This window comes from Oncorhynchus masou, chromosome 27 (genome assembly GCF_036934945.1).
Source record: "Oncorhynchus masou masou isolate Uvic2021 chromosome 27, UVic_Omas_1.1, whole genome shotgun sequence".
In the NCBI taxonomy this organism is placed as follows: domain Eukaryota; kingdom Metazoa; phylum Chordata; class Actinopteri; order Salmoniformes; family Salmonidae; genus Oncorhynchus; species Oncorhynchus masou.
In genome coordinates, this window is record NC_088238.1 from 32,617,743 (window position 1) to 32,643,403 (window position 25,661).

The 25,661-nt window shown below is 43.5% G+C and overlaps 1 protein-coding gene across 2 annotated transcripts in view; it reads right to left on the reverse strand.

Moving 5' to 3' along the window:
- LOC135516020 (synapsin-3-like) overlaps positions 1-25,661 on the reverse strand; it is a 114,111-nt gene that overhangs the window by 64,887 nt on the left and 23,563 nt on the right. For both annotated transcript variants that reach the window (XM_064939981.1, XM_064939982.1), the window contains exons 4-6: positions 16,516-16,607; positions 1,367-1,523; positions 682-771 (exon numbers count right to left, since the gene is read on the reverse strand). In XM_064939981.1, the coding sequence (XP_064796053.1) occupies positions 682-771; positions 1,367-1,523; positions 16,516-16,607 (339 nt within the window). The remainder of the gene's footprint in view (positions 1-681; positions 772-1,366; positions 1,524-16,515; positions 16,608-25,661) is intronic.

Below are 25,661 nucleotides of genomic sequence, written 5' to 3' on the forward strand. Positions count from 1 at the left end.
AATTGTTCCAACTTGTACATTCAACTTTGCATCCGTTAGATTACACACATTAAATATTGCTTTAGAAATACCATAAATTGTTGATAACGTGGTAGCAAGCGCCAACAAGGCTCTCACTAATCAATCCCACCTGTTTGGCATTGGCCGAGAAAATATGTTAATAGAAAAATGCCCAGCTGCTACACTTGATAGTTTGGAGCAACCTTAAGCCTACTTAACTGCCACTGTCTCTAAGATCTATGGGGTTTAGTGTTGTGATGCCCATAGTGTTGCACTGAGACATAACAAAATAATTGTTACGACTACTATGGGGACAACATTCTTTAAGTGGTCTGTGTTTTCGCTGCCTGAGGTACCATAAACTCAACTGACGGGGATTGGAAGCTACAACCAGAGAATATGAAGTTGGGCATTATGCAAACAGGAGTTGTTTGCCAGAACTCTGGCTGAGACATTCAGCGTGAATGTTTACACGTGACGCCAAAGGAAATATTTTGCCTCACCCCCTTACTTTCTCTCGCTTTTTCTACCCCAAATTAGACAAGTGTCACAAGGGCAATATCAAGATTATCTGAAAAACATACAGAGCTCATACATTCCCTGAGTGCTGTGTCAATATGAAGATGGTAATGCGGTAAAGAGGAACACGCATTAGAAACAGTGTGTCAGGAAGGCGCTCACCATCTGTGTGTGGTTGGGGTAGAAGGTCTGTTCGTTCAGTGGGAACTTCTCTGGGCCCAGGGAGTGGTAGAGCTTAATCATGTGGGAAAACTGCAAGCAGAAACAAAACACGAGACACCAAGCTATAGTAGTTACTGTATATAGAAGGCAGGAAAGAAAGAGTCTTAGACTACATCTGTAGTTATCTGGAATTTATAGCACCAAAGAAAAGACAATCATTGGACGTTTGCACTGATTTCAGTCCTAGATAAAAAAAAAATTAAAAAAATGACACCTTGAAAGCTGAATGCAGCCCTATCCATTAAAAAGGTTTTTAGGTAGAAACTTTGACCACAAACATTCAGAAATTGTGAGAATTCTAAAAAAGGTAAGTTCCGGAATGTTTTGTCTATTACCACCAACATGTTTTGTCTGGGTTCTAAAGACTAGCCATGGTACAAATGTAACATGGCCCGGCTCCAGCGCACCTTGCCAGGTAACCTCTGTCCTGTTAAAACAGGGTGAATAACAATAGGTATTACTGGAGGACCCTGGTCTTGCGGTTTCAGAAACAGGCGTTATGGCTCCTTTTAACAGCCCAAATAAATCAGTCTGCGGCTGCCGCTAAGGGCTTCTTTACGGTTAAAGATGTAGGGGGTGATGGAGGGAGGAAAGGAGGTAAGTAGGCAGGTTATGGATCACGCACCACCCAGGGTTTGCTGCAGAAGTTGTAGATGGAGAGCAGGGAGTTGATGCTGGCGACTCCCCCGTACTGAAGGCCAATCACCAGGCTCCTGAAGTCTTCACCCGGAGTCATGCTGTAGGCATGCTGGCGAATCAGGACAAAGTCTGGCTTGAAGGATCTGGAGAGAGACAAAACAAAGTGGGACATGAGATAACGGAAACCAACAACATTCTTCGTTCCTGATGTCAAGGTAAAATAAAAGGGCACATTCTACCATCCTGACTTAACAAAACATTGATACAAAAACAGGAAGAATGCATTAATGTCAGCTAACATCTGTCCCACTGGGCACACGCTGGTTGAATCAAATGTTTCCACATCATTTCAATGAAATTACATTGAACCTCCTTGGAATTGACACCCAGTGGCGTGTGTCTGTGACTGCTGATGACACTTCATTACACTGTAAAGACAGCCAACCTGTTGTCAGTAGGGCATTTTAGAGACCTGGATATTGATACGAATTTAGCTTTAGTATATACAGTAAATTACCAAGATTGGTGCATGCATACTGTACTTCATTACGGACTTTGTCACTCAAGTTCCATACCTCAAGCAGTCGAACTATAACGACAGTAGCCATCGTAGAGCATTTCCAAAGTCCAACACAGCAGCTGTAACTGCTCAGAGACCAGACCGATAGTATCTGTCACCGCATTAACGCGTTAAGATTACATGCAGCTCACTATTTACAAGTAGGAAAAAAGATCCATTATTCAAAGGCCGTAGGAAGAGTGCGAACAAAGGAACGCTGGTCAGAGAAGCTAATCTTCTTGACCATCTAGCCAATTAACGCAGCCTAATCCCTCTCATTACAAACGGTTCTGGGAACAGGGCCAAGTAACCCATCAGGGACCAGGGAGGATTGTATCACATCTGGCTATGATTAAGATAAAGAGGGAGAAAATTCCACTCTTCAACTGAAGGCAGGTATACAGGGATGTGTTTTTTATTTTTTTCCCCCAAAAGGTAAAATCAGCTTAGATTCAGGTAGGTGGGCTATCTTGGATGGATCTGTGCTGGCTGAGCTGAGGGATGTAAATTAAGTTCTGTCAGTTGGCTGTCAACTGTTAGGAATGTTCGATTATTGTAATTTACAGTTTGGTGAATGGTACCATTTTGATGTATCCGTCTGAATTCATTGCTTCGACTTGATAAGCTGTTGGAAGTTATTTCCAGTGGACTTTAGCTGTTCTCAATGAATCAATGTCAAGAAAGCTCTGGCAAAGGTACTTGGTGTTGATTGAGTTGATTGCTATATTTACATTTTTGTCATTTAGCAGACGCTCGTATCCAGAGCGACTCACAGGAATGCGTGCATACATTTTCGTACTGGTCCCCCGTGGGAATCGAAACCCACAACCCTGGTGTTGCAAGTGTCATGCTTTACCAACTGGGCTCACACACACGGAGTCATGGAAGTGTTGCGTTATGTAAGACAGACGACTTGAGACAACTCAGGACTCAGCGGATCAGTGAGAGCTGTCGTGGTCACGGCGACACGAAGACTACAGCTGCTCTCTTTAAAATGTTGTGCTCACTGCTCAGCCAAGGTGGCACTGGACCAAGTGCTCACTGCACACTGCTCAGCCACAGTAGTGGCACTGGACCAAGGGCCGGTCTATTTCTGCATCTGTTTATTAAGGGACAGACTGATACAAACCTTGCGCATATCATGCCCACATCACATGCACTGGTATCTGATGCACCAGGTTTGTCCTTTTAATATAATTTCACTTACAATACTGGGATGAGGTAGGTAGATTGGGTGGGCTATTTACAGCTGCAGTGATTGGTTAGCTGCTCAATTAGCTGATGTTTAAAGTTAGTGAGGGAAATATGTCTCCAGCTTCAGCGATTTTTGCAATTCGTTCCAGTCACTGGCAGCCGAGAACTGGAAGGAAAGACGGCCAAAGCAAGTGTTGGCTTTGGTGATGACCAGTGAGATATACCTGCTGGAGCACGTGCTCCATGACCAGTGGGTGTTGTTATCATGACCAGTGAGCTGAGAAGGCGGAGCTTTACCTAGCATAAACTTAGATGACCTGGAGCCAGTGGGTCTGGCGACGAATATGTAGTGAGGGCCAGCCGACTAGAGTATACAGGTCGCAGTGGTATAAGGGGCTTTGGTGACAAAACGGATGGCACTGTGATAGACGGCTAATAGCGGCTTATGTGAGCAGCCAAAGGCGTATGCTGCATGCACCTATCTGTACAAACTATTTACTGCTCATCTTTAGCATAGAAGTGCAGGTTGTGATCATGCAATTGTTTTTAGCAAAGCTACAGCTAATAGCAGCATTGCCCTATAAAGCTACAGCATTAACACACTTATTCCAGCCATTAACTTTGTTATCAGTCCTTCTGCCCGAGTAATGCTCCCTGTGGGTTGTGAGTCACATCAAAGCTGTGTATTAAATGTATTTTGTGCTTTACGATCCCAAATCGCTCAGGCCCAATGGTGATCACTTCATGGCCAATATGCTAATGCAACCTTTAAATTGTTCATCAGTGTTGCAATAAAGGAATGTTTAATGGGGACGGAGATGATGATGCCGAGATGTGAGGTAGGGATGTGCTATATTTATGTGGAATTGAAGGTTCTGCTTTATTAGCCAAATGGAATTGGGTTCCTTAGGGAGAGGGGGTGAGCAAAGTGGGAGCTATAAACACAACAGATCGGTCCCACACACACACACACACACACACTAGTCCAGGCCATAGTCACTTCTACTGGGCGTCTTGCTGGTGCATGTTCGGTGTGTGTTACAGTTCAGTTGGCTTTGATGGTAACCACGGCAACTGCTTTAAATTGCAGCAAACTGTGAGACAGGATTTATTGGAACATTTGCATTAATGAACTTGGCTTTACCCTTTTACTCCTATAATTGGGCTTTCAGTGTAGATGCCGTTTCTGTGTTGGTGCGGTGTTGAATCAGGGAGCAGATTGTCCCCATGTGTGAAGTCAGTGCTACTGGGGCAGGGAGGTAGGATATTACCATCGTGATAAACAATCACATTTGTGGCCATGGCTGTTTTCGTCAGACCTTGAAGCATGTCAGGGGAGGGGGTATACCAGTCAAAGATGACAATTGCCTGCCATTCCATTCTCTAAGTAAATGCATCTTCCACATCTTTGACCTTTTCATCGACTCCTCTGGGAGATCTATTCGGAATTGCAATTCATGTACATTTACCCTTGTAAATGCCCTCTTGCCAGCCTCAAAAGGTCCACTGGTAGAGTAATCTCCCTCCAATCTGTCTGACTCAGGTTGATAAGGGTAATACGGCTCAACCTCACAAAGTGTTCCACAAAAGGTCACGCGTGTTGACTGCAGCGCATTGCTCAGAACAAGAGGACATGTGTTATTGTGCACCCGTTAGGTCTCCAGGGAGCGTACGTAAGGGACAGTTATCGCCACACACCAATCCCAGACCAGCTTTGAAGAATGGATTGAGAATGACGGGAGAGTGAAAGAGCAGGGGGTGTGAGAGGTACATATGTGACATAGTACACCATTCAGGTACCACTTTTGGTTTGTGAGTGCTACTTTTAGAACTACTGGCTAAAAAGTAATGGAGCATCCACTCACTCAGCCATTGCGCTCACCCTGCCACGTCATTGGATAACGCTGGGCAGGTCTCTTGATACCGGTCATTCAAATGTGAGGGCCTGAAGCTCATCACTTTGGAAAGCTCTTTCCTTTCCAAAGCGGTAGGTTTAAAAAATTTAAATAAAATAAAAAAGATACTTTGTAGTTCAAGACATGTACCGGTACTTTGGTGACAAAGAAAAAGAGGGAAGTGAGAGAGAATAAGTACAGTAAAATATGCATTTGGGAGAGGAACATGTTATGGACCATTTGGACTATTCGGAGCAGCGGTTGTACTGTCACGGTCACAGGCAGACCTGGCTGCAGCTCAGGACCATGATGGGCCGTGGTGCAGTCATGCGGTAGAGCCTGCCAGTAAAGACCACTGCTCTGGCCATGGTCCAGTGAAGAATGCATGCAGAGCTCCTATGGAGCACAGAGGGTCAGAGAAATGGTGAATACACCTCCTACCCTGGCAAGAAAACACAAGACATACATCGAGTGTATAAACACTAGGAACACCTGCTCTTTCCAATCAGTGTAGGGAGGAGACAGGTTAAATAAGGATTTGTAAGCCTCGAGACAATTGAGCCATAGATTCTGTATGCACCATTCAGAGGGTGAATGGGAAAGACAAAATATTTAAGTGCATTTGAACAGGGTATGTTAGCAGGTGCACCGGTTTGTGTGTGTCAAGAACTGCAACGCTGCTGGGTTTTGCACACTCAGTTTCCTGTGTGTATCAAGAATGGCCCACCACCCAAAGGACATCCAGCCAACTTGACAACTGTGGGAAGCATTGGAGTCAACCTGAGCCAGCATCCCTGTGGAACACTTGTCACCTTGTAGAGTCCATGCACCCAACGTTTTGAGGCTGTTCAGATGGCGCAACAACATTAGGAAGGTGTTGCTAATGTTTTGTACACTCAGTGTAGTGGGTAGGAGACCGTTAATTCCAGCAGAAAATGTGATCTTCGGTCTACATGACAGACCACACTACTTTACATGTGTGTGAACCTGTGTAGGTGTACAGAGTGTGTGTGTTTCGGTGACATGAAACGTCTGGTTGGTTTTGGTTCAGTAATCTACATCGGAGGTAATCTAAGGAGAGCCAGGCCTCAGGACTCAAGGAGGTTCAACCCTCTGTCTGGATAGGGCTGGTTATGGTAGCTTACGGGACAGAGAATTAGAAAAAGAACATACAAGTATCTGCTGATGCAATATCCCTGCTCCATCTGTGAGACTGACCGCAGGTCTGGGGTGGGTGAGGACAGGGAGGAATGCAGAGGACGGGCCCCCTGTCAACCATGACAGGGTTAGGAACTCCCACTGCCGGTCTGCTACAAAATAGTATGGCTCTGGATAAGCAAGGTGCTTTGGCATTCAGTTTAGGTCTTGGCACTACACAATGCATGAACATAAAAATGTAAAAGCAGGTGAGCATGGTATGTAAATCAAAACCAAATCTACAGAGACAAATTTGTTCTCGTCTCTGGAAGTGTTCAAGGACAGTGAAATCCACACGTCTCCAGGCATGGAGGAGCTTACTGCGTTCAATTGAAGAGTTTAACACTATATACACATTTTCACAAATGTTTGTAAATTAGCTTTTATTGTTTATAGAAATTATGAAAGAGAACGGTGTGTTTCACCATCTAAATCATGGCATAGGGTTGTTCAATGACAGATATGCATTTGTTTAAAATAAGTTGGTTTCATAAAGTATTTTGCTAAATGGTATTCATTCACCTTACACTCAAAAATATAACAATAAGTAGTACTGCTAGGTTTTACAGTCAAATGTAACAAATAATTCTAACATTTATGTACAATTATATTATAATTCAATACAGTAATATGAGCTCTGTATGTAAAACATTTACACTTGACATGTTAGTATGACCGACAGCACAACGGTCAACCTGATCTAGTCCTGTGGTAGCTCTCTAAAATAAAAATAAACAGACTCTTATACACTAGTAATCGCTTTGCCAAAACATGCCTGTTGTCCTTGGCATGCATGAAAAGCACTTTGCCCTCTAAACACAGCTGGGTACTTACACCACCCTGAGGGACCCCAAGCAAGATAAGACAGGCATAGTGAGGTCTCTGGGAGCTGTCAAACAGTATAACCGATCCTGCCCTCTATAACGGCCCTTCTCTTGGCCTAATTAATCCAGCACCTATAATGTGAGTGGGGGTGTTTTCATTGTACGTTGCATGCACATAACAGGTAAACAAGCGGCCATATTGGATCGCCCAGCCCAGTCCAGTCAGACAGGCATTTGCTCATTCACATCACAGCGTATTGCTGCCAGCATGGCTGGGCAGGATGCTGTTTCCCATTACCCTAATCACCTCCCTGATTGGATTTCAGTTCATTCGTCACAGGAGGAGCAGGACTGTGGAGAAGAAACCTCTGGCTGTGCTGATCAGAGTCCTTTTGCTGTGGCTAATCATGCTCCATTGCTATAATCGTGAAACACTTTGCCAGACCAGTGTTTCTGCTTTAAGTTAAAGTTCAGCAGCTAGGCTGGAGGGGTTTGGCAGAAATAGCAAAAGAAAAGACAAAAAAAAAAAAAAAAGGTGACGGCACGTTTTGGACCCGACTCTTGCACGAACGAGAACGCACCATATATGCTCAAAAACATGCCTACCTCTACGCCATGGCAGAAAATAACAAGGGCAGAACCACTTGAAGTCATCTAATAGCCAGTAACAGCGGGTCCTACTAATGTCATCATAAGAGTACGAAGTCATGTACAAAAGCGTGTATCTTCACGGTATGCTTTAAAAAAAATCTAAATGTAAAAGCTGTTTGTGCTCCCATATAAAGTGCATGTGCAGTTACATATGCATCGGCCGCATCAAAACCCACAGAGTAATAGTGCACTTGTTACGGTTTAGTTGATATATGACAAACAAGCGAAAACCATGCACTTCTAAGAAGTTCCACTTGGATAAAAAAAAAAAGTCTGAAACCACAGAACTGTGAGAAAGTGTGCTCCCTTGATAAGCCAGTAGAGGGGAGGTGGGGGAAGTGTTTAGGGAGCGCACCCATAGCCAGATGTCAAGGGTCAGAATGCTGAACGGATCACGGCCCTTCTTTATGCAGCCCTGCACGGACGGAACAGCAGGAGCCCTATAAACCGACCAGGACACAGAGAGCAGTTTGGGAGCCGTGCGAACCAACTACTCACATGTACAGTACATGTCACACAATTTATGTTATAAAACATGCCGCTTATCCGGTATGGTTATCTTCAGGAATGTGTCTCAAAGCATATAGGATTTTTAAGATTTGTTTTCATTTAGTCTTCCGGCTAAGAATAAAATGGAACATTTTCATAAGTAGTCAGTCATTATTAGCCCAGCTTAGGCACCAATACAGAATCGCTTTTAGACTGCACCAAATCCTGAGTAGGCAATGATAAGCTATACTACTGTATGGCTTAGGGGAATGTGTGTCAAGCAAAGGACAACAGCCGTATCTTAATGAAGTTATCTACATTTTCCCACCATTGACTCTCACCACCCACATGAAAAAAATACTATGGAATAAAAACTGTAGTATTCACGGTAGTGTTTTTGCAGACTCAACTGCAGTATTTACAGTTAACTTTAGCATACAGTGCATTAGGAAAGTATTCAGACCTTGACTTTTCACATTGTTAGAATTATCCAAAAAAAAAAAAAAATTACCCTCAATCTACATACTATACCCCATCATGACAAAGCAAAAAGAGGTTTATAGAAATTGGTATTTAAAAACCTGAACTATACATTTACATAAGTAAAATAAGACCCTTTACTCAGTACTTTGTTGAAGCAACTGTGGCAGCAATTTACAGCCTTGGGTATGATGCTACGACCTTGGAACACCTGCATTTGGGGAGTTTCTTCCGTTCTTCTCTGCATATCCTCTCAAGCTCTATCAGGTTGGATGGGGAGCGTCGCTGCACAGCTATTTTCAGGTCTCTCCAGAGATGTTTGATCGGGTTCAAGTCCGGGCTCTGGCTGGGCCACTCAAGGACATTCAGAAACTTGTCCCGAAGCCACTCCTGTGTTGTCTTGGCTGTGTGCTTAGGGTGAGTGCAAAGGTGAACCTTCACACCAGTTGGAGGTCCTGAGCGCTCTGGAGAAGGTTTTCATCAAGGATCTCTGTACCTTACTCCGTCCATCTTTCCCTCAATCCTGACTAGTCTCGCAGTCCCTGCCTTTGAAAAACATCCCCACAGCATGATGCCGCCATCACCATGCTTCACCGTAGGGATGGTGCCAGGTTTCCTCCAGATGTGATGCTTGGCATTCAGGCCAAAGAGTTCAATCTTAGTTTCATCAAACCAGATAATCTAGTTTTTCCATGGTCTGAGAGACCTAAAAATATCCACTCCCCATCCAACATGACAGAGCTTGAGAGGATCTGCAGAGATTAATGGGAGAAAGTCCCAAAATACAGGTGTGCCAAGCTTGTAGCATTTCAGTTATTTATATATTTATAAAATGTGACATGTTTCGCTTTGTCATTATGGGGTATTTTATTTATTTTACCTTTATTTAACTAGGCAAGTCCGTTAAGAACAAATTCTTATTTTCAATGATTGCAACACCACATCATCAGTAGGGTAAAACTAACCTGTCTCACGACTGTCTAAACCCAGCTCACGTTCCCTATTAGTGGGTAAACAATCCAAAACTTGGTGAATTCTGCTTCACAATGATAGGAAGAGCCGAAATCAAAGGATCAAAAAGCGACGTCGCTATGAACGCTTGGACGCCACAATTGCCTTGTTCAGGGGCAGAATGACAAATTTTTACCTTGTTGGATCAAATCCCCAAGCTGACCTTTCGGTTACTGGCCCCAAAACAGATTCTGCCATTCCTCTCATGAAGTTGCCGGTAATAAGCAACAGGAGGAGTTGGCAACCTTTCTCATGTGGAATGCCAATTTATCTGACAATTTTTACCGTCTGTGTGCCAGCTACGGTTTTCATTTACAAATTCTGGTGAAAGTTAAATTTTTAATAACATAGCTCAAAATCATTGTCATATGGTTAATCAAAATTCTATCCAAATCTAAATGAAAATGATACAACCCCTAAAAAGTAACGTCTATTGCCAACGATGTCAAAATAGCCGACAAAGCCAACGAATAAAAATATTGCAGCCTGCAGGTAGGAAATCTCCTGATAAAAATAAATGTCCTATAAAATCACATTGGCTACACATGGCCTGGCTGCAACTTTAAACATTTTACCAACTAACTTGTGTCTGCCCGAAGCTGGCACTAGTGAACTTGCAACATTGTATAAAATATTCAGTTTCTTGCAACAGTGAGCTCAGGACAGACAGCTGTAAGCTATTTGCGCAAGGGATAAGAAGCAGTGCTCAACTTGGGCAGGAGCTCACCAGAGTGGAGTACCGGCACCTCAAAATGTTCTACTGCTTGAGCCCGTTTCTCTTAAAGACAATTAGCTCAAAAGTATTGTGGAGCTCCTGCACCTAAACATAAAACAGTACTAGTATCCAAAATGAATACCCAGAACCTATTTCAGTCCAAGTCAAGTAAATCAGGCAGTCCTATTTCTACTGGACTAGAGCATGACATTTTACCCTTTCACACCGAGTGGTTATCAAAAGGGAGAGAGCTGGAAAGAGTTTTCAAATACATTGCGGCACTACTGTTATTCTCAATGGACTTTGTTTGCTTGCTGTTTGAGGTGAAGAAAACAACTCTGAGAAGTTCCAAATCTCATTAGTGGTGGTGCAGTAAGGCAAATCAGAAATACTATCAGATCCCCAAATAGGCAAATAAATGTGCCTATGTTTTTTGAACAGGCCAAGTAGCCTACTTCTACGAGAAGGGGAAGACTGGAATAATATTGAATACATTAAAATAAATTACCATAACCAAAGTAACATTGTAGATTAGAAATTATATGAATTAAACGTACATGTATTACTGGTGATATATGCAAATGGAGAATTGATACACCAAAAATAAAATAATTCACAAAATTAAGTTATGCAACAAATGTGCATAAATTGGCGGGAGAGAGATGTGCATCTGGGCGCATGGTCAATCCGATGTCTGCATTGGCCATGCAGCATTTACGGTGATATCAGGTCATTCATACTTCTCGGAGCAGCGCAGAGCTGTTGTCAAATAAGTGAGTTTGCGTTAATACAGGATGTACCACCAACATACCATCAACCAATAATGGCAATATGGAGCTATACAGAGCCCTCCGCGTTATTACAACATTTGAGGCGCATGGCGATACGGTACCGAGATCGATTTGGCCTCTGCATGCTCCGCAATTGCGTCACACCCCCCATATGGAGCCTCCTACCACATTTTCAAATCAAGCATATATTGGATTTTAGTCTAGGCCTCCACAATTGATGAGTTCACTGATATGGGCACAAATAAATAAATTTTTTTTTTAAAAGAGTACAGGTCAAACGTTGACACCTACTCATTCAAGGGTTTTTATTTTTACTATTTTCTACATTGTAGAATAATCGTGAAGACATCAATGCTATGAAATAACACATATGGAATCATGTAGTAACCAAAAAAAAGTAATAAATCAAAATATATTTTAAGAATCTTCAAAGTAGCCACCCTTTGCCTTGACAGCTTTGCACACTCTTGGCATTCTCTCAACCAGCTTCCCCTGGAATGCTTTTCCAACAGACTTGAAGCAGTTCTCACATATGCTGAGCACTTGTTGGCTGCTTCTCCTTCACTCTGCGGTCCAACTCATCCCAAACCATCTCAATTGGGTTGAGGTCAGGTGATTGTGGAGGCCAGGTCATCTGATGCAGCACTCCATTACTCTCCTTCTTGGTCAAATAGCCCTTACACAGCTTGGTGTGTTGGGTCATTGTCCTGTTGAAAAAGAAATTAGTCTCACTAAGCGCAAACCAGATGGGATGGCGTATCGCTGCAGAATGCTGTGGTAGCCATGCTTGTTAAGTGTGCCTTAAATTCTAAATAAATCCCTGACAGTGTCACCAGCAAATCACCCCCACAACTACTCCATGCTTCACTGTGGGAACCACACATGCGGAGATCATCAGTTCACCTACTCTGCGTCTCACAAAGACACAGCAGTTTGAATCCAAAAATCTCACATTTTGGACTCGTCAGACCACAGGACAGATTTCCACCGGTCCTGATGTCCATCGCTTGTGTTTCTTGGGTTTGCAAAGGGTCGGAAACTTTCCAGTAAATTTCCGGAATTTCTCCGGCATTTTTCCATGGGAAGTTAAGCTCGAGAATTGGGGGAATTTTGCTTAAATTCATCAAAGAAAAGTTTGCTTATAACATGTGTAACCCACAAAGGTGAAACCTATAGCAGCAGTCATTGCACGGATTGAGGGAGACAATGCCATCCTGTCTGATGTTCAGACTCTGCTTGCAGATGTAAGAGAAGAAATCCGTACTGCCCTGCCCACTTCACTGTTGCTCCAAGCAGAGGAAACTGCAGTCCCTTTTGGTTAAACTATCCCCGATGCAATCGAATTGCAACCCTCTGCATGCACAGTTCACTCTTCCATCACATGTGCAGATAATTCTCAAGATCTTGCACACTAATGAGATGCTATTGAGCCCACACTACTACTGTCTGAGCCAAGGACTACTTGCATTCTGGAAAGTGTTGATTACAATACTGGGTGGGTTGAATATATTTTAAATTATGTTTTGTTAACTAGTAAATAGTAGCCTACAGCAGTGTGTTGAAATCATTTCTAACTTGTTAACAATTTCTGTTTGTTAGTTTTTGCTACCATGTGGGTTTTAGCTTGCCAACTGAGTGTTAATTCACCTGTTTCCAAACATGTTTAATTTTAAAACATGTATCTTACAAAGGAGTTGTTTAATCTAACTGCTTAACTATTTATCTGTACATGGAATTGTATTTGGGTTAGTTTTACTCGTTTTTTTCCAATCTTTACAAGAAAATGCCACAGGCAACATCTGATGTGTGGAGACATTTCACTGCAGCTAATGTAGAAGGAAAAGCTGTGTACATTTGCAAATACTGTGCCAAATCATATGTGAAGAACGCAACCAAAGATGGAGAATAATCTGGCCAAGTGCATAACGTTCCCTCAGCGCTCACAACAAGCAACCTCTGACAAAAGTCCCTCTACTTCTATTCGAGGTCAGGCACTGAAAACAATGGGTACACTCTACAAGAGAGCCAAGGAAATGGTTAGGTAAGTGAAGCATCATCAAGTTATAGCAGCAAGCTACCTCACCAAGCAGTGAGAAGAATAATAGAACCACATTGAAGCTGCCCAGCAACACCCGTTGGGGTGGTGTTGACATCATGTTTGACAGTCTCCTGGAGAGGAAGGAGTCTCTCCAAGAAATGGCCATATCACAGTCTGCCGATATGGACAGCCCCATCCAGGATCCTCCTGGATTATGTATTTTCGGAGAGAGTGGTAAGCAGCATGAAACCTAAAGCAGCAGTCATTGCACGGATTGAGGGAGACAATGCCATCCTGTCTGATGTTCAGACTCTGCTTGCAGATGTAAGAGAAGAAATCTGTACTGCCCTGCCCACTTCACTGTTGCTCCAAGCAGAGGAAACTGCAGTTTGAAATACATCAAAAAGCGTGAAGACTTCTGCCTGAAGCCCATACACGTCGCAGCGTACATGTTGAACCCCAAGTATGCTGGCAAGAGCATCCTGTCTGGTGCAGAGATCAACAAGGCCTATGGTGTCATCACTACCGTGTCTCGCCACCTTGGCCTGGATGATGGCAAGGTTCGTGGCAGTCTGGCGAAGTACACTTCCTAGCAAGGGCTTTGGGATGGAGAAGCAATATGGCAGTCGAGCCAACATATCTCATCAGCCACCTGGTGGAAGGGACTTTGTGGATCTGAGGCTCTTTCCTCTGTTGCCTCCATCATCCTCCAAATCCCACCAACATCTGCCGCCTCAGAGCGCAACTAGTCCTCGTTTAGGAACACACAGGCTGACCAATACAAGGGTTGAAACATTGGTGACCATCCAAGAAAATGTGAGGCTTTTTGAGCCTGACAAGCCATCCTCAACAAGGATGGAAAGTGACAGCGAAGATGAGGCCTCAGAGTTTGACATTGAGGAGGTCCAAAGTGAAGAGATGGAAGCCTGAGAGGAAGACAACCAAAGCTTTAGTTTCTAGACTATCATTTTACAGATGCATGTTGAACATTTTTGGGAGATGCGATGGATCATTGGGGATCATTCAATATTCCCTTTCTTTTGATGTTCAGTGAAATCATCCCATGTGAAAAGTCAACGCATTTAAAGTTCAATTCGTAACTAAATCGTTTACTTTTTCCTATTGGAAGGAGTTAATCATTTGCAATTATGTCTACTTATGATAAGGTAAAAGGTTTATGTGTCTGTCTACATATGATATGGTAAATATATCCAATGTAAAAAACATTAAATTTAAATGGTATTAATATTAATTGCCATATATTACCGTTAATTCCCACGGAAAGTTTCCACCTCTGAATATTCCCCAAAATGTGTAACCCGCGTCTCTTCTTCTTATTGGTGTCCTTTAGTAGTGGTTCCCTTGCAGCAATTCGACCATGAAGGCCTGATTCACAGTCTCCTCTGAAGTTGATTTTTTATTTTTTTATTTATTCTTTAACTAGGCAAGTCAGTTAAGAACAAATTCGTATTTACAATGACGGCCTATGATGTTGAGATGTGTGTTACTTAAATGCTTGAGTTCATTTGAGCTGCAATTTCTCAGACTGGTAACTCTTGTGACCTTATCCTCTGCAGCAGAGGTAACTCTGGGTCCTCCTTTCCTGTGGCATTCCTCATGGGAGCCAATTTCATCATAGCGCTTGATGGTTTTTACAACTGCCCTTAAAGAAACTTTCAACGTTTTTGAAATGTTCCGAATTGACTGACCTTCATGTCTGAAAGTAACGGACTACCGTTTCTCTTCGCTTATTTGAGCTGTTCTTGGCATAATATGGACTTTGCCCTATTTGTTAAAATACCATCTTTTGTATAAAACCCTTACCGTGTCAAAACACAACAACTGATCGGCTCAAACACATAAAGGAAAGCAATTCCACAAATTAACTTAACAAGGCTCACATGTTAATTGAAATGCATTCCAGATGACCACCTCATGAAGCTGGTTCAGAGAATGCCAAGAGTGTGCAAAGCTGCCATCAAGGCAAAGGGTAGCTACTTTGAAAGATATCATATATAAAATATATTTTGATTTGTTTAACACTTTCTTGGTTACTTCACTCCATGTGTTATTTATGTAGAAAACAGTAAAAATAAAGAAAAACCTTTGAATGAGCAGTTGTTTCCAAAAGCTCTACTAAAATAATTGACTAGTCGACTAATTGGGATTAGCCCTAGTGTGAAGTATAGTATTCTACAGAATTCTATAGCAATTACTGTAGTATTTTTCATGTGGGCATTGACTCTTTATTGCAGTCAATTCATGGTAATTGACTACATAACACAGGCAAGCAATACAATAACCTCAGTGATGGACAGCCATGCAGGCATCCACCTCCCAGACAAGCTATGACAGAAAGGCATGATACACAACCCTACAACCCGTCTAGTCTAGCCACTGTGTATCCTTGACTTAACTTCAAACTACACAAGGCCAGAATGTTTCCTTAACATTTCCTGTACAACTGCCAGATCCAACCCAGTAGGGCATTTTTTCAGATGTGTAAAGAAGAAAAAAACATTCATTATCGCGTTAAGTATCATAGCAATGCCAGAATAGAGCCGAGTAGTACATTACTAGCCTGGTCCCAGATCAATGTTATGCAGCTGGCAAGACAGCACAAACAGATCTGGGACCAGGCTAGTGCATTCCCCAGAAGGCTGTGAAACAAGCAGTGGTCTGACGCTCCATAGCAGCATGCACCTCATTAGCTGATCTAATTGACTAAAAGAGGACCTTAAACCCAGCTACATGAAGGAAGAGAGGCAGGCGGTGACATCAACTCCCAAACTACCAGAAACACAGCTCCACTGCAGCCCACAGAGGAAGAAGTTGGTATGTAAAGAAGTTGTGAAAACTATTCCATTTTGGAATCTTGCTGTAGTATGGAACACAGCGCAAAATTGAGGAGGGAATTCTGGAAGTCTGAGAAGTAGTGTTTGAGCTGAGAGAAAGGATACAGAGGTAAAAAGGTTGGGTGCTTTCGATGCTGAACTTCTTTTCAGAGGTATTCACAGACGTTTTTTTGCGTGACAGTAATAGCCAGTCCTTGTCATATAATTTCCCACCGGCTCCATCTATTATGACATCCCTTTTTTGTGACTGAAAGCAAATGCACGCACACACACAACTACAATGTAGCTGATGGCTGTTGAAGGGAATAACTGGAGCCATTGTCCGGACCCACTGAGGCAGACTGAAGATGCGTGGGCAAATGCGTCAGGAACAGAGCTATTGACTGACATACAGGGGCCACACTTTTTACCTATCTCCATCTATTTGTTACCTTACCTCACCACTTTGGTTCCTCCTCTTATGGCCTGCATATCAATCATACACCCAGTGTTCATGTACGAAGCCAGGTTGATCTCGGAGAACTCCGCCTGTGAAACAAGGAGAAAAACACCACGCTGAGTTAAACACATTCACTGGGCGATAGAAGTTACAAATTACTGTAAAACACAATTTACATGTGTCTATAGGCCTGAAACATCAAAAAACAGTCCTAACTTTCAACATTAACATAAAAAGGCCTTTCTGTTAAAAAAAATACATCTTTAAACTATATGAGTAAAACATTCCACGCACACACACGTTTAGATGTGAGTGGGAAACATCAAAGTAGTTTGCAACAGATAACACCCATCACTGATAACCTATGTCGTCATGTGAGTGGTAGGCTCTACCACTTAAGCTCCAATTACCCCTTCTCTAGGAGCATGAGGGACCATAGAAATAGAGTTACTATAACGAGAAACCCCAAGTCAATGAGGTCAATGGGTGGTAATACTATTTCTCTACTATATTATGTCAGACCAGCTACATCTACTGTCTCTACTATATTATGGCAGACCATCTACTATATTATGGCAGACCAGCTACTGTCTACTATATTATGGCAGACCAGCTACATCTACTGTCTCTACTATATTATGGCAGACCATCTACTGTCTACTATATTATGGCAGACCAGCTACTGTCTACTATATTATGTCAGACCAGCTACATCTACTGTCTACTATATTATGGCAGACCAGCTAGCTATACTATTTCTCTGTAATGGGTGGGGTGGGAGAGAGCTTCGCGAGAGAGAGCGAAAGAGACGAATCAAGTTATCCAGAGTCTGTGGCCTCCCAGAGAGGGCAGGGCAGCAGAGGCCTTGTGACAGGGAGGGAAGCTTAAGCCCAGGCAGCTACTTAATGACTTGATCAAACTCCCAGGCAGAGCAGAGATCCTCTCTGGAGGGGAAGGGACACTGCAGCTTGGCCTGTCTGGAAGAGAGCTCTGGGAACAGAGGGACTAGAATGGGGCATTAGGGGCCAAGTGCCTCCATTGCGTCATGTAATTACAGGTTTGAAATAGATTTGCTCCAGAGATTTAGCTCCAATGAATCCGGTTTTAGTCTCTCACTTGCTGGCCGTGTTCTCAGGACAGCACTTTGCAAGGGGACACGTGTTAAACGCATATTGTACCCAAATGTAATAAATTCATAGTAGATTCCAAATCTACATACATCCAGTTCAGCCCAGACACAGGTCACATACATTATTAGCCATTAGTACATTTTGCTGCAGGGTGAATACTGCACAGTACATTCAGGAACATGCACAATGGATGTGGCCCTTTGGGGAAACTTGGTATTGAGACACAGCCACTTTCCCCATCCATGGTGAACCCAAGAGCATAATATCCAAACGCATGACATTCTCCATGTATGGCATGTCTGCTAAAGTCAGGGCTGATAAAATACACCTTCTTTATGATTGAGAACCACAGAGAGACTGGCCAATGAATGATGCTGTCCTAAACCAGGAATCAGGAACGAATTAAACTCTACATTTAAAAACACATTTGACATATTTTTTCAAAATAAAATAATATCCCTGCAGTTATTTCACTTTGGGATTGTTTTTGATCATATGCTGTGTTCATGTCTTTGTTCTTGGCCTTGGTGACCTTGTTTGGCTGTTGGTACCATAACAGATGGTACCAGCACCCTAGACCCACACTTTCTTACTTGGACAAAAGGAACACCTATGTGAGAATGCTATTCATTGACTACAGCACAGCGTTCAACACCATAGTGCTCCCAAAGCTTATCCTTAAGCTAAGGACTCGGACTAAACACCTCCCTCTGCAACTGGATCCTGGACTTCCTGACGAGCCGCCCCCAGGTGGTAAGAGTAGGCAACAATACATTAGCCACGCTTAGTCGCCTACTTTATTCCCTGTTCACCCACAACTGCGTGGCCAAACACGACTCAAACATCATCATTAAGTTTGCTGTCGACACAACAGTGGTAGGCCTGAACACCGACAATGATGAGATGGCCTATAGGGAGGTCAGAGAACTGGCAGTGTGGTGCCAGGACAACCTCCTCTCCTTTAATGTGAGCAAGACAAAGGAGCTGATCGTGGACTACAGGAAAAGGCAGGCCGAACAGGCCCCCATTAACATTGACGGGGCTGTAGTGGAGCGGGTCGAGAGTGTCAAGTTCCTTGGTGTCCACATCACCAACAAACTATCATGGTCCAAACATACCAAGACAGTTGTGAAGAGAGCACGACAACCCCCCCCAGGAGACTGAACAAATTTGGCATTTGTCCCCAGATCCTCAAAAGGTTTTACAGCTGCACCACGAGAGCATCCTGACCGGTTGCCTCATCGCCTGGTATGGCAACTGCTCGGCATCTGACCATAAGGCCCTAGAGGGTAGTGAAAACAGTCCATTACATCACGAGGGCCAAGCTTCCTGCCATCCAAGACATACATAATAGGCGGTGTCAGAATAAAGCCCATAAAATTGTCAGAGACCCCAGTCACCCAAGTTAAGAGCGTCTGCTAAATGACTTAAATGTAAATGTAAATGTTATACTGTTTTCCCTGCTACCGCACGGCAAGCGGTACCAGGGCACCAAGACTAGGACCAAAAAAACTTCTCAACAGCTTCTACCGCTTAGCCATTAGACTGCTGAACAATTCATAAAAATCAGCACCAGACAATTTACATTGACTGACACACACCACCCCCCCCCCCCGCCCCCCCCGCTACTCACTGTTTGTTACCTATGTATAGTCACTTCACCCCCACCTACATGTACAGATTACCTCAACTAGCCTGTTTCCCCGCACACTGACTTGGTACCGGTGCCTCGTTAGTGTTACTTTTTATTATTACATTTTAGCCTACTTGGTAAATATTTTCTTCTTGAACGGCACTGTTGGTTAAGGGCTTGTAAGTAAGCATTTCATGGTAAAGTCTACACTTGTATTCAGCGCATGTGGTAAAGCAATTTTGATTTGATTTAGCGTCACTGAGGGCCAAAAAGCAAATGAATCCTAAAGAAAAAAGACAACATTCCTGCCTTACTTTACTGTGAACATGCTTCCAACATGTTTGCGCTGTGGAGATGGAGACCAGTCACTGAGGAGGACAGTCTGCTCAGGACGGAAGGTGAGGGCTAGGGGTCAAAGGTCAAGAAGGATTGGTTTCAGTCCCTATACTGCAGTGTGGGATGTTACAGGCCAATGTTACAAAGTCATAGAGCTCGTCTTAAGCCCTCCAAGTCCTAACTAGGTGCTCCCATTAGAGAAACCAAAAGCCCCCCCGAGAGATCAGCAAGATGTTGACCTCAGACTTCTAGCGGTAACATGTGTCAGATTTAACATCACTTTTAAGTATGTAGAGTGACACTAATGCAGGAATTTTAATGGGTTCTCAATGTGTAGTCCTGCCCCTTTTCAACTATGAAAAAAAATCTCAATTTGGCAGATCTGGTTGACCCCAAAACACAACATTACAGAGAGCGTGGTGGTATCGTCATTTGTCATAAGAGGAATGTACATGGGATCGTAGTGGGCCAAATTCAATAATTCTCTATTCGTAAAGGCTATATTGTTAAACAATGAGACAGCAATCTGAATAAACTAGGTACACAAAGTGTACAAAACATTATGAACTTCCCATGATATAGACTGACCTGGTGAAAGCTATGATCCCTTATTGACGTCACTTGTTAAATCCCCTTCAATCAGTGTAGATGAAGGAAGGACTTTAAAGGAGGACGTTAAAAGCCGAGACTATAGAGACGTGGATTTTGCAAGACAAAAATATTAGTGCCTTTGGCATGGGTTATGGTAGTAGGTGCCAAGCACACCGGTTAGTATCAAGAAGTGCAACGCTGCTGGGTTTTTCCACGCTCAACAGTTTCCCTGTGAGTATCAAGAATGGTCCACCACCCCAATGACATCCAGCCAACTTGACAACTGTGGAAAGCATTGGAGTCAACCTGGGCCAGCACACCTGTGGAACGCTTTCGACACCTCGTAGAGTCCATGCCCTGACGAATTGAGTCTGTTGTGAGGGCAAAAGCGGGGGGTTTAAGTCAATATTAGTTGGGTGTTCTTAATGTTTGTATATTCAGATTGTGGTAGAGTCAAACAAGATGGGACCGACATGGTTTAGCTGCTCTAGTGTTAATACGAACTTTGTCAAAGTAAAGCCACAGAAGGTTGTTAGAACATGTGCTATGCAAATAGAAAAACAAAAGCCATCTGTGTAAGCATTGTATTTGGGCCGATGAACGTGGATGACAAAAACGCCCCAGAACATGGGTGACTTAAAGTTCCCATTCAGGCATTGCGAGTTCAGCCTCTGAAGTATGAGAGAAACATGAGCTTGTCCTCAAACCTGAAAAGCATTTTGAAACCTCACGGATATGTGGCAATCTTGAAAAAGGCCACAACCTGAAGAGACAATAACTTTCCTTAACTTCTAGTGTTTGTTGTTTGTGCACCAGCATTGCCAGCAAAAGCCCTTCAGCTATATGGGTCTCTGCAGAGTGGATACTTAGTAGGAAAGGATGCAGGCTAAGGCCTGCATTTATTTGAATAAAAAACAGTGTCTTCTGTACAGTTTGTTGTAACCAATATACTCCAGAATCCTAATCAAAATGCTAAATTTAAAAATACAAAATAATATGCCTTCCTTTCAACTATGTGGCCAGTACAAACAAAAAGTATGGGAGTGCATGTCTTCCAGAACAATGTGCCAACTTAAGAAAACAGTATTTGTTTTTCTGTGAACCCACCCTCTTTTTATTATTGTGTTGCGCTCACAGAGGAGAAGAGAGCAGGGGGCGAGTAAATGCCCTAATCTTATTTACAGGACAGCAAGGCGCCACTCCCAATGTGCCTCAAAGACACAACACACTGGAACTTGGCTCCCTTCCTCTCCTTAGCTCCTCTCCACTGATACCCGCCTCAACGAAACATCTGTGTGCTCGGCACAATGCTTTGCCATCACCAAGAAAGACTCTTAAAAGACATGACACACACACACACACACACACACACAAATGCACAGAGAAACACACAAACATGCCACACATTCCAGTACACAGATCTGCAATCTGGCAAATTGCAATCCCTCAAGAGGGGCAGACGTTGACATTTGCTGTGACCAGATAAAACCAGAAGAGTGGGTTTCTGGCAACAACCAAAAACGCTCCACAACTCCTGCTATTGGCTGGCTGGGTGAGGCCCTATGTCATGAGACAGTTATGGATGAGCCATTTGTGTGAGTGGGGCGAGTGCCCGGGACACGGGGCCGTTTGACAGTGCCATGGTTACCATCAGGGTAATAGATTCAGTTGTGTGTTAGAGCAGCTCTCACCCTGGGAAAGGAAAACAGGACAGGATACATGGCAACTGCCTTCTCTCCCCTTTAACTGCCCCCAGTGCACAAATCTGCCTTCCTCTAACCGCCACTGCTATCGTCATTGATGTCATTTAAAAGGTGGATCTCTGTGTTGGCAGAACAATTGCTGTATTTCTAAAAATGTGCCAGGAGGCTGTAGTACAGTCGGATGCTGGTACCCAACATACCAAGCACTCCGGCCAGAAAGCCATCTTTCTAGGACTCTTCTCAGAGTGCCTAAATGTGACTCACACCAAATAATGGCAACAGTTGTCTACCACAACCTTTTAATAGTCGAGGAACAGGATCTGAAGTACTCCTGTCCTAAATGTTTTGTTGTTAAAACTCTACCCTGGCCTCAAGAAGAGTGTTCCATGATTTAACTGATTAAAGTCTCTCGGGGCTCTGTAGTGTTCCATCCTTGTAGCGGTCTCGGGCAAATCTTCACTTGAGATGGAGTTATGCATGTGCACTCTAACTTGTGCACAAATTCCTCGACTAACTGGTGCCCCCGCACATTGACTCTGTACCAGTACCCCCTGATTATATAGCCTCGCTATTGTTATTTTACTGCTGCTCTTTATTTGTGACTTATTTTTTAGGTATTTTTTCCATTGTTGGTTAAGGCTTGTAAGTAAGCATTTTACTGTAAGGTCTACACCTGTTGTATTTGGGGCATGTGACAAATACAATTTTATTTGAATTAATGTATGAGAGTGTTTGTGTACTTTAAAGTCTATTAGGCCCTCTGAACAGCTGGCGGAGGGTATAAATCAGAATGCTGAGAGCACTCTGCCCAACTGTACCACACACAGGGCCCCAGGACAAGTGGACAGCACATAACACACAGCAAGACTCCAAATATGCCCCCCTCATCTCCCTCTCCCCTCCCAGCCCTCACTAACATCACACAACGCTAATCTGAAATCTTTGGGAGTATTTTTAGAATTCTGCTAATGGGTGTCATTGAGGTTCAGGTGCACAAGATGCCTTTCACTATGGTCAGGTGACAAACGTGTAAACGAGAACTTTGGTGGTCTGGAGTAAAACCACATGCAAATCTAAAGCATTATCCCAACATTCATAGCGTGGTAAGTGATTTTACTCGAACTCCGCCAGCTTCTGCTGGCAAGAAGCCTGTGATTGATATTGACATCTGCAACAGTTCTAGAACAATTCAGTTCTGTATGAGGTGTCATGCTCTTAGTACACAGGGTACTGATAAACAAACTCCTAGAACTGTGGCAAACCCTCTTTCACAGAAAGGATTCTCTGCTGACCCCTTCATGTCTGACCTGCATTTAGCCTTAACCGCCTGCTCCTCCCCCCTACCATCCAATCATTAAAGAGCCCATTATATCTCCTGTAAAATAAACAGCCTGACCAGATCCCTCTCAATATATACACACACACACAAGCAACAGTCGGAGTGGGAAACCTAAAATAGCTCCTGGTGATAAAAATAGATGTGGGGTAGGCAAAGGAAGGCACCCATCTTGTGGTTTCTTTTGGGTCCAAACACAGCCGTTTTTTCTACAGCAGAAATGACTTGTTTACTTGGACTAGGTACACTTCACCTCATTTATCTGAACAAACGTGTGCAGCATAGTAAGGCAGGAGTCTGAGGAGAGCAACAACCTTTCCATAATAGCGACCTTCGTATAGCCTATATAGGGCAGAGCTGCACTTGCTCAAGTTGGTCAAGAAAGGGCAGCAGGAGTCTTTGTACAGTTTGCCAGTGCTGAACATCAATCTTGTAACAACATCAACACAGATGCCCTGAACCTCTTGGGGGGGAGGGAGGGGACGTGAGACGATTACTAAGGGTAAGGAAAAACAAGGTGGAGGGGAGCAGAGCAGGAATTCTGTCCTCACTGAGGTCATAGGCCTGGTGAGCAGATGTTTTCCCTTCTGACCCGTCTAGAACTCGTTGGACGGGAACCCAGAGAAACAGGCTTTTATACAGTCGCAGTCGAACCTCCCGGACGTTCTAATCACGTAACTTGCCCAATTACGTAAAATGTAAAACTCCCCTCATCTACTCATGAACAGGGGTTGTCGGGTACCAACATGCACCCAGTAGACGGCTATTATTCCGTTTGGAATCATGTCTGACGTTAGCGCCGCATTGAAGCAGATGAAGCAAGCAAGCAGCCTTGGGAAAAAACATCACTCACAGGGGAAAGAAACTGAAAGTCATGATCGAGATCCTCAGCTTGGCACTGCTTAGCCCCCAAGTAGAGAAAAGCAGCACACATCCAATAGACTTCAAAAAAGAGACAAACGGGCACTGTGGGAGATCGGGGAAAAAAACATAAGCCCTGTGTATGCCCCTTTAGAGCACATCAGCAAACTGAACACACACACTATCTCCGAGCACAAGTGTGTAGAGGATAAGAGCGGGCACAGTCAAAAGGTGCTGGGTATCTTGGAGCACTTATTGAGAGATTGATAAGACTCCTAGAGGGTAAGTCAATGACGATCTGGGCAGCAGCTCAAGGCAGATCTGTGCCAAATGAAAATCCTGGGAACGAGTTCAGTTGGATTTTCAGACATGGATGAAGCTAGCTTCACGCTAGATGATAACGCTCATTCTTATGGAACTCGTGAAATTTAGGGAGCACAATGATGCATTTGATTAATGTTAGGTGGGACCAAACTTTCAATTGATGCACTGCTCGGTTCTATTCATGCAACCCAGTGAAACATGAGCGTGAAGAGTATATGCAAGGACTATTCAGGCACAAGGTGACACCGATATAGAGCTTATAGCTATAAGCTGAATATAAAAAAAAGCCCAGAGCTCTGTTTGTAATCTGCATAGTGCAATGTTGAAGACATTTTGTAATCTGTGTTTATGTGTTTAGGGTGTTATACATGTCAAGGCGTCAAGAAAGTAAACCTTCAAAGCAGGGCCTCGGCCATGTGGAGGAGTGATTTATGACAACATGCTCACAACTTAAATATTTTAATGGCGTTGGGGAAAGGGACATATCAAGAAATGCACTAATTTGTGTGTGTATATATAGTGTACACCCCGTCAAATGAGTGGATTCTGCTATTTCCGCCACACCCGTTGCTGACAAGTATTAAATCGAGCACACAGCCATGTCATCTCCATAAACAAACATAGGCAGTAGAATGGCCTTCCTGACGAGCTCAGTGACTTTCAACGTGGCACCGTCATAGGATGCAACCTTTTCAACAAATTAGTTTGTCAAATTTCTGCCCTGCTAGAGATGCCCCGGTCAACTGTAAGTGCTGTTATTGTGAAGTGGAAACATGTAGGAGGAACAACGGCTCAGCTGCGAAGTGGTAGGCCACACAAGCTCACAGAATGGGACCACAGAGTGCTGAAGCGTGTAAAAATGGTGTCTGTCCTCAGTTGCAACAGTCACTATGGATTTCCAAACTGCCTCTGGAAGCAAGGTCAGCACAATAACTGTTCGCGGGAGCTTCGTGAAATGGGTTTCCATGGCCGAGCAGCCGCACACAAGACTAAAATCACCATGCGCAATACCAAGGGTCAGCTGGATTGGTGTAAAGCTCGCCACAAATGGACTCTGGAGTAGTGGAAACGCGTTGTCTGGAGTATGAATCACACTTCATCTGGCAGTCCGACGGATGAATCTGGGTTTTGGGGATGCCAAAATAACACTACCTGCCCCAATGCATAGTGCCAACGGTAAAGTTTGGTGGATGAGGAATAATGGTCTGGGGCAGTTAAGGTTTGGGTTG